The 10,179-nt window shown below is 39.9% G+C and overlaps 1 protein-coding gene across 1 annotated transcript; it reads right to left on the bottom strand.

Moving 5' to 3' along the window:
• Positions 1 to 2,985: 2,985 nt before the first annotated feature.
• On the bottom strand, positions 2,986 to 4,029 carry LOC125118527 (melanoma-associated antigen B18-like). The gene has a single exon (XM_047765115.1). The coding sequence runs from the start codon at positions 4,027 to 4,029 to the stop codon at positions 3,001 to 3,003; it is 1,029 nt and encodes a 342-aa protein (XP_047621071.1). The 3' UTR covers positions 2,986 to 3,000.
• Between the last annotated feature and the right edge of the window lie 6,150 nt (positions 4,030 to 10,179).

The following is a 10,179-nucleotide window of genomic DNA, read 5'->3' as shown; positions in this document are numbered from 1 at the left end:
CCTCAGTGAATGCTTGCTAGACAGAGGTTTCCATGGTTTTTCCTCATCTCCAACTTTATTAAGCTTATTCATTGTGTATGTGTTCGGTGGCCAGTCTCAACACATACCTTCAAAATCCTACTGAAAATATCTGGGTCATTTTCAAAATCCCCCATCTAACTTCATGTATATCACAGAATCAGTATCTTCTGTAAGAAATAAAGACTCTGACCACCAGCTTATTTAGAATATACTTTGAGACTTATGGGGTAGGGGAGGGGCTGTGGTAATCAGGTATCTAAATTCACTCTCAGTGGTTCCACTGGGAGGAATGGGACCTATAAAGTACTCCTGCAGAAGGTTGGAATGCTCTAATTGAGAGGAGGTCAGGTGACTCTGGACTGCCTGTGTCACAGGAAGCAGGGTACAGCTCCGGAAGACACAGTGGAGAGCTGGTCAGCATAAGGTTCCAGTTTGGACATGAGGGCACACTGAGAAAAACCTATAATATATAATGCAAGAAAATGCTGGGATAGAACTCATGCCAGTACATGAGCAGGGTCCGTTGTCAGGGAAACCTGGGGCTAGGGACATGGGGATTCTAAACAAATGAAGCCTACGTACTTCCCCCAAATTGTGTGTCTCATATTCACCTTCCTTCATGGGTTACATTTTGTACCTTGACTAATGTGTCTTGTTTTTTAATTATATGTGGTATATCTTGGAGTAGTGAGAAAAATAGTGAATGAAAAGACAGAAGGTCTGCTTCAGGCTGGAGAGTGGAAGCTCTCGAAAAATTTGGACCAGGGGTCTAGTGCCAGCTCTTTCACTTATCATCCATGTAAACTTGAGAAAATTACAAGTTCTTCATCTGTGAAGTATGTCTAATATCTTGTAGGACTGTTGGAATATATGTAATGGATATGAAGCACTTGACAGAATAAGGTCTTTAATGAATGACACATATCATAAGATTTTTTTTTTTTGCTATAATGATCCCTCTGGGAAGATTTATGTTTTATTAATTCAAGACATATCACAGAATATGCATCCTTCCACCAAATGAGCCCATAATGCTTCTTAGCAAGTAAAACAAAATGAATTTCCTCCACTTGAGGATGTTACTTAATTTGTGTGTGGGGTTGTCTTTCCCAGTTGGATGCAACTCAGAGGTCCTAGAATTTGTGTCAAGGACTAACAGCCTCCTGCCTTGGTGCCTTTCTATCCAAATCACCCATATTTTCATTCATTTCTTCACCACCAAATATGGAGCCCTCCCTTGGAGTCTGCAAAATTACACTCAAAAAACCTAATTAAAATGTCGTTTTAATGCCTTGGGATCTGGTTCTCAGCATTTTATCTCAAAGGGGTATCATCCTTACTTCTCAGAAATTCCTTAGAGATGCTGTACATCAAACTAGATTGTGCTCTGTCTTCAGCTACACATGAACAAGAGCACAGGACACCTTCCATTTCTATCCGAGGAAGAGCCTTTCCTCCAGTTTATTGATGTTACTAAGAGCAGGTTTGCATTCTAGGGTTTTGCCCTCCAACACTGAGAAATACCATTTGTGTACATGGCCTCTGCTCACCAGCTCCACAGACAGCCTCATCTAGCCTACCACCCAGCTTAAATCAACAGGATATCCCACTGAGACACTTCTATTTTCCCCAAACCCCAAACTGCTGTTCCCCAGGGAATTTGCACCTTACCGTTTTCAGCCAGACACCCTCCCCTTCCCTGCCCCCTTACCTCCTTACTCTTTTTTTTTTTTGTCTTTTTGCCTTTTCTCAGGCCGCTCCCACGGCATATGGAGGTTCCCAGGCTAGGGGTCAAATGGGAGCTGTAGCCACCGGCCTATGCCAGAGCCACAGCAACGTGGGATCTGAGCCGTGTCTGTGACCTACACCACCGCTCACGGCAACACCGGATCCTTAACCCACTGAGCGAGGCCAGGGATCGAACCTGCAACCTCATGGTTCCTAGTCGGATTCGTTAACCACTGCGCCACAATGGGAACTCCACCTCCTTATTCCTTCTTAAGACTCCTTTAGGTCTTAGAGGGTATTTCACCATCTTCTGTATATGATTACTGCTCCTTGGCTGTAAAATTCTAAAGGCAGGGGTGTTTTGTATCCTAGTTTCACCATTTCTAACACAGTAATTTTCAAAGAACATATGCTCATTTAATATTTGGGGAAGAATGAGCCAGTGAGCATGAGTTTATAAACAGTTTATTTCTCTTACATTCTTTAATAAGCTAAGCAAGTCCAGGTACATATCTTTTATTTTTTACAGAACAACAGACTAAAGTGGATAATGGAAAGCAAGAACTGCACTTTTTTTTTTTTTTTACTTTTTTCCTCTTTTTTTTGATCCCAGCAATTTTATTGCTCTTTTTTTTTTTTTCACATTTCCAAAGAAATGTCTATTACCATGCCAGGTTTTTTTTGTTTGTTTGTTTTGGTTCAGTAAATTTGAAAGGTTTCCCAATTTGTTTTATAAAATAATAAAACTCCTTAAATCTATTAAATTAAATCTAATAAATATGTAACTGAAATAATTAATAAATTTAGATTCTGCAATTATTTCTACCTTCTATTAAAGAAACAACATTTAAAATATAACCAAAGGAAAGAAAAAGTGACAGGAAGGAAGGGAGAGAAGTAGGGAGGGAGGAAAGAAAAAAGAAGGGACAAGAAAAGGAAGACAAAAGATTAAACTATAAGTTTACCATAGAGAACAGAAACACAAAGATGATATACGCTGTGTTCTTTCCAGACCCACTGGTCATCCCCCACTTAAAATGTTACTGCTCTTTTTCCACAAGGAAAACAATTTTCCTTAGATTTCATCATTCGAAATACAACCTATAGAAAGAAAAAGAAAGGTAAAATTCCAAGTTAGCAATATATAACAGGAATACAACGATGATATACTTCTCAAGTCCCACCCTAGTCCTCCACCATTAGAACATTGCCACACCTTTTCAACCAAAAGTGAAGAACTGTCCTCGGACTTCACTTAGCATGGGAGAGGTTGCTGGCTGTGGCCCTGGAGCTCACACTGGCCATGGCAGCAAGTCGAGCCCTGGCTGCAGCTCTGGCTTGGGCTCTTTCTTCCTCATCTCTCAGAGCCTCTTCATACCAGGATGGGAATGCACTGGGCACAGTATCATGAACCTTGGCTAAAAACTCCAGGACTTTCATCTTGCTGGTTTCAGCGTGTGCCCTTGGGCCCCACAGGAACTCATATCGAGGAGGATCACTGTCAGGAACCTGACGGTACTCCAGGTACTTTAGCTGCACCAAATCTTCAGTGATAACCTTCTTGGGATCCCCATAGAGGAAGTGCTTCCTCTCAGCATATACACCCATCATATTCAGCACTTCCCAGATCTCCTCTTCGGGGGCACACTTGCCATTCATGAAGATCACACCCAGTACAATCATTAGAAGGCCAGTCTTGGGCATGTTCTCTTCTTCATTCATCGTTCCATCAAAGGTGAGGTCTAGTTTGCTGACAAGGGTGTAGCAGTGCCTGGTAGGATCCACTTCTTTCAAATCAACACCAAAGGCCAGCTCCATGTGCTCAGAGGCTCTCTTGAGGATCTCATTGAAATGATATTTGTACTTTTTAATAACAAACTTCAGCATGTCTGCCTTCGTAATTGGCTCTTTTTTTTGATACTTTTGCAACAGGAACTGTACCAACAAAACCACCTTCTTGTTTAAAGGATCTCTGCGTGAGCCCTCAGTGCCCCTGGAGGATTTTGAGCTTTCCTCCTTTTGGCCGCTGGTACCTTCATCCGAATTGGTGCATGAAACAGCTGCGCTAGCTTCGGTGGTTCCCTGTGGCGCCTCAGGAGTGCTAGGTGTCTCAGCAGCAGGTAAATTCTGAGGTCTGTCCTCAGTGAGAGCGTGGACCAGAGACAGGGGCTCTCCTGCTGCTGCGGCAGTAGCCTGAGCATCTTCCAGACCTTGGGTCTCAGCACGGGCCTGGCGGCGTTTCTCACGGGCTCGGAGCTTACTCTTCTGACCTCGAGGCATGATGACTTTGGTCAGGGACAGTAGGCGCAGTTGTTCAAGCAATTAGGTTTTTGGAGAGGTTGCCCTAGGAGACAGAGAAAGAAATGGTGTGCACAGCCTCAGCAGGGAGATTCTTCCACCTTGGCTGCCAAGAAAAGCTGCCTTTGCTGATTTTCTTATGGCTACTGTTTTAGGAAACCACAAAACAAGGGTGGTGAGACTCTGTGGACCTCCTCTGTTCTGCAGAGGCTTGTGATCTCAGTTCTAACCCAGTATACTAAACTTGGCTCCTGACCAGTCTTTTAACTCCTCCTGCTCTTGACTTGAGGCTGCCCCTTCAGACCAGGGCTTCTCACACCACAAATTCTCCCACTGAGAGTTGGGGAGGGGCGTTGGGCCTAACAGCCCTGTTTGAGCCCCTTGGGGTTAAGGGTGGGGATGGAACATGTCAGAATATGGCGGGACTTTGTGAGGACACCTCAGTGCTGGGAGGAGTCTGTCCCTTCAGTTCAAACACCTTGACACCAGTCCAATCCTGGAACTCCTCCCTCTGCTGATATGGGACCACACTCCTCAGACCTAAGCCTAAGTTTCCATGGCTGGTGTGGCAGAAGTCAGGGTGAGCACTTCTTGCCACGCCCACCCCATCCTCCCAGCAGGAGTTATAGCAGGGGTGGGGTTATGGGGAGTTCCGTCTCGGTTCTGGGAGACTGAGGAATCATGCAGAACTCTGGAAGGAGTTTTTCCTGACTCCTGACAGGGCCTGGGACTTCTTCCTCTCCTGAGATAAGTCAGCTGGCCTCTGACCAAGGTTCTCATTTCACTCAGAATCCCAGGTAGGATGTAGGGGGGCACCTGAGTCTAATGGGACTGACAGTAGGGGCCCCTTTGTGGCCCCTTAATTTGGGGGGTTCCTCACTCAGTCTTCACTCAGTCCTCACTCAGTCCTCACTCAGTGTCTTACCTTGATGCCTTGTAGGTGCTGGGTTACTTCCTTGCTGATTCAGTGCGAAACCTATCAGGTAAGGCATAAGCCCGTAAATAATTTAAGAAGAATTGACATCTGTACAATATTCTACTCACCATGAAGAAACATAATATTGTTCTATTTGAGTCTTCTTTTACCTTAGTGCATCAGTAATTTTTTTTTTTCCTATTTGCTTCCATAAAGATCAAGTTTGTTAGTTCTCTTTTTAGGTGTATTTGGGATATCAATGCTATTTTGAATGGTGTTATTTTCTATTACATATTCTAATTAGTTATTTGTTTTGTGTGGAAAGAGTCTTGGTTTTGGTGTGGTGATCTTCTGTACCAGCTTGCTTAAGTTCCTTATATATTTTAATATTTGGCAGCCAATTTCTTTGGTGTTTTTAATTAGAATATCATCTTTCATTATTTATAATTTTTATTTTGGTAATGCTGTGTATTACTGTATGTTGGCCATGCAATCCAGTCCAGGTTTGAATAGTAGAGTTGGTACCATACCTCTCTGTCCTCTTCTGGACTTTATTGGGACTGTTTCTAACATTTCACACTTACATATGTTTGCTCTTGATTTTACCATATGAAAATTCCATTCTAATGTAAGTTTTCTAGAAGTTATTACCATGAACTGGTGTTGAGTTTTTATCAAAAGTTCTTTACTTCTGCCAATGATTAAATACTTTGTCTTTTCTGTCTGTTAACATGCCGAATGCCAATACTCTTTGTTGGCAAACCACTCTAGAGGTGACACTGCAATTCTATTAGAAGATACATAGACTGTAGTTTCCTTTGTGGTGATATTGGCAGTCATTGAAGATCATCACTGCCATCCATTAATCCATTAGAGGCTCCTGAGTTTTAATTCTCTAATTCTATCATTCCTTCTCAAATTATTAGCTGAAATATAATATCTATAGGTAGAACTTTCTGTTATCCTTCATTTTGTTTTCTTGAGATCAGCCTTACAGTGGCCCTATTTTACTGCCAAAAGAGAGAAACAGAGAGAGACAGAGAGATAGAGAGAAAGAGATAAAGAAAGCTAAATTTTTCTTTAATCAATATCAGAATATTCTTTCATTCAAAATTGTTTTATATATTTTTATCTTAATAATGAAATATCTTGCTTGAGAACTAAACCAGTTAATAACTGGCTGAATAATTCATCTGTTATTTATGACTATTAATGAGCAGCTTTGGAATAATCAGTGTTCAGACCCTAGTGTGTGTCACATGACACATTATATGTGCCTAAAGATAGTTATAATTTTAGAAGACATATAAAATTTTCCTTTGATTTATTCAAAGACAGCTTTCTTTGAAGGGATATGGTTTCTCTGCTCTTTCTAGATAGTTTACCATCATTATGCTAGTTGAGATTTATTTTTTTTCTTTATAAGTTCTAACTTGGATTTTGCAAGTAGTATGCATGTAGACACAAAAACAGATTGTGGCACTCCTTCTTCTGGGTTCACAGACCTATTCAATATAGGACTGTCCTAATGGACTTCTTATCAGGATTCCACTAATGTGGCCAGTGCAAAAATACCTGATTTGTTTGAATAAATATGCTAGTATGTTTTCTCAATTTATTAAAATAGTTTTTCCAACTTCTCATTTCACTTGCTAGTAAATTAAACATTTAGATTTTTGAGTGAATATTTACTTCTTGAGGAGGTAACATTTTTGGATGTCTCTAAGTTAAAGAGCCTGGAAATATAGAATGTTGTGTAGCAAAGACTCTCAAACTGTGGATAAGGTGTCTTAGGTTATAAAACAGCTGTTAGCACAACCCAATGGAAAAATGGGCAAAAGACCTGAATAGACAGTTCTCCAAGGAAGATATACAGATGGCCAACAAGCACATGAAAAAATGCTCAACATCCCTGATTGTTAGAAAATGCAAATCAAATCTACTGACAACTACGTCTAATCACTTATGACAGCATGATAATGGGAGAAAAAAAAAGCATGTATACATATATGTGTAACTGGGTCACTATGCTGTACAGTAGGAAAAAAAATTGTATTAGAGTTCTTTATCTATTACAACCTCCCTCTCTCCCTGTCTTTCCACCTATCCTGTTTCTCCATTTAGAGCAGTTTGGTCCCTGACAATAACGAGCCTTTCAGAAACTTAAGACTTTGTTAACCTTTACTTTTCTGTCCTAGTTCAACTTGGACAAATTATCCACACTTAAAAATCTTCTGGTTCCAATACCATATCAGCTCTTTCAATGGTCACACTGCCAAGGAAGGACAGCATTTCTGAAGGCCTCCTCATCCCCATGCCTCATTCTTTAAAACATCAGCTTCACCCAAGATAGTGATGTAAGGATCAAGACATATTAGTGATTGAGGCCATTTTAGAGGGGTGGACGCGCTGTCTTCAATGAGCCCAATGCCTGTGCCAGTATGCTCAGACTGACATAGCCAGGAACCCCTTTGTCAGCTTAAGAGAACTATATTTTTGAACCTATAACTTTGCCATTTTCCAGGCAACCAAAATAACAGAGTAGAAAGTTTGTTTCAGAAATAGAATATGTTAACATGTCCTAGTAAATGGAAGATAAGGAAGTGTCAAAATGTACATGTTACTGAGTCAGGGCCAGGACTGAGGTGAAGTGAATGATAAAATAAATTTTATTTTTAAATAAATACAAATATCACAGTTTTAAATAAAGATAGGATCTGGAGTTCCCATCATGGCTCAGTGGTTAACGAATCTGACTAGGAACCATGAGTTTGAGGGTTCAATCCCTGGCCTCGCTCAGTGGGTTAACAATCCGGCGTTGGCATGAGCCAGTGGTGTAGGTCGCAGATGCGGCTTGGATCCTGCGTTGCTGTGGCTTTGGTGTAGGCTGGCGGCAACAGCTCGGATTCGACCCCTAGCCTCGAAACTTCCATAGGCTGCGGATGTGGCCCTAGAAAAGACAAAAAATAAAAAAATAAAAAATAAATATAAGATCTGACCCTATACTTGTATGACCCTGAGAGTGATTGCCTCACTTATCTGACCCTATTTTTAGCTAGTAGATAGTATATTTATTTAAAAGTGTGATATTTTCTTATGGATTTTGGCATTTACTTTGATTTTTAAAATATTGAATTGAAACATAATTTATCTTGATCACTGATTTTTTTTTGGTTCCTCCCTTACTTTAAATTTTGAACTCAAAACAAGTGAATGCTTCACTTGTCTCACTCTAGCCCTGGTCCTGGGGAGTCTTTAGTGTTTAATAAGTGATCCTGGTCTCACTCTTTTAAGATGATCATTGCTTAGTTATACCTTTTCTTGTTTTAAATTTTAGGCATCATTTCACTCTCTGCCTTTGTGATCTTGATCACTAAAATTACCCTGTATGAGACTCTATTTTAAAAAAATTAGAATGGAGAATAAGGATATTATTTTTGCTGAGTTGGTGGGATGATCAAAGTATATATGAGAAAGTACTTTGTAAACTTTACATCCTTAACTGTTTAGAAATATTTATTGAGTTGAAACTTTGAGAAGGTCCTAAAAGTTAATCTTTATCCATCCTTTGAGATACCCAGTGTATTAATTTTCCATTGCTGCAGAGCAAATTATCACAAAGCTGTGGCTTAAAATAACATCCACTTGTCATCTCCCAGTTCTCTTGGTCAGTAGTCAGTAGGTACAATTCATTTGTGTTCTTTTGCTCAGGTCCTTACTTTCGATGTGTCATGTTGGATGGGCTGTGTGCTTATCCAGATGCTCTGGGCAAGAATCTGCTCTGAGGATTCAGTTTGTTGGCAGAATCAAGATCCTTCTGACTGTGGGACTAAGATCTCCATTTCTTTGCTGGCTGTATGGGGCCATTCTTAGCTTCTTGAAGTTGATTTCATTCCAGCCACATGGCCCTCTCCATTTTCATAGCCAGTAATAAAGAATCTCCCTCATGTAGAATCCCCAGCACTTTGAATTCCTTTCACTAGGAAGACAGGGTCTTGCCCCTTTTAAGGGCTCACTTGATTAAGTCAGGCTCACCAAGGATAATCTCCCTTTCTTAAAGTCAGTTGTGCTATGTAACATAACCTGATCATGGGAGTGATATCCCATCTCTTCACAGGTCCCTCCTACATTCAGGGAGAGGGGAATAAACAGGAGTATGAGTCACTGGTGGATAAACTTAAAATTCTGCCTGTAACACCTGGAAAAAAAAATGATTCCAGAACTTCTGACCATAATGGTAGCTAGAATTTCCAAGGTGCATATATTGTACTGGACTCATGTGCTAGTTTGCACATGTAGGAGAATATAGTGTCAAAAATACCTGCAATGTCCAGGACCTGTGCAACTGCATTCACAGTTGCATCACCTACTGAGATGGGGAATTCTACAAGTGCACAGTTTACCAAGGGTGGGAATGATAAGAATGGATGTCATTTGGAGGTATGGTTGTGAGTTCAATTTAAAGAGGGTTGATAAATCTTCAAGTGAAGATGTCAGGTAGGCAGAAGTACATATGAAGCTGAATGTTAGAGAAGAGGTCTGGGCTTGAGATGCACATCTGAAGTCATGAGCACGTATTTGAAAATGGAAGGAATGAACAAGAATGAGACTGGCAAGGAAGATAGTACAGAATGAGATAAAAAATATGAAGGCAATCCAAAATTTAAAGAATAGGCAGAGAAGCATACTCATTGTAGAAGACTTAGAGTATATATAAAACAATGTAATCACCTATAATTCTATTATATATATTTATAAAATCAATATTTTGATGCCAGAGCTTGCAGTTCCTGTAAATATCCAATTAATATTTTTACTCTTAATTAGCAGAGATAGTAACTTCTTATTTAGTGTTGATGAATAAATTAACCTACTCAGAATATTATTAAACTACAAGCATAATAAAGTAATGAATAAAGAAATAAATACATTCTATAAAGCATTAAACCTATATACTCAATAACTCTAGCATGGCATCTAAAGAATTTGGTGAAATTCAGTTCTGTACTGTATTCACTTCAGAAAAACTCATTATTGCCATTCAAAAAACAGCACAAAGCATGTGTTCTATTGATGGTGGCATCATGTTGCTATGTGAAGGACAACACATTAAATGTACATTATGATAGCAAAGTAGAACAACTCATTATCAGCTTTTCCTAGACTGAGTCATTTGTGTCCTATTAAAATTAATATTAACTGTTTTTTCTAATTTG

Source organism: Phacochoerus africanus, chromosome X (genome assembly GCF_016906955.1).
Source record: "Phacochoerus africanus isolate WHEZ1 chromosome X, ROS_Pafr_v1, whole genome shotgun sequence".
In the NCBI taxonomy this organism is placed as follows: Eukaryota; Metazoa; Chordata; class Mammalia; order Artiodactyla; family Suidae; genus Phacochoerus; species Phacochoerus africanus.
This window is presented reverse-complemented; position numbering and strand designations above follow the sequence as displayed.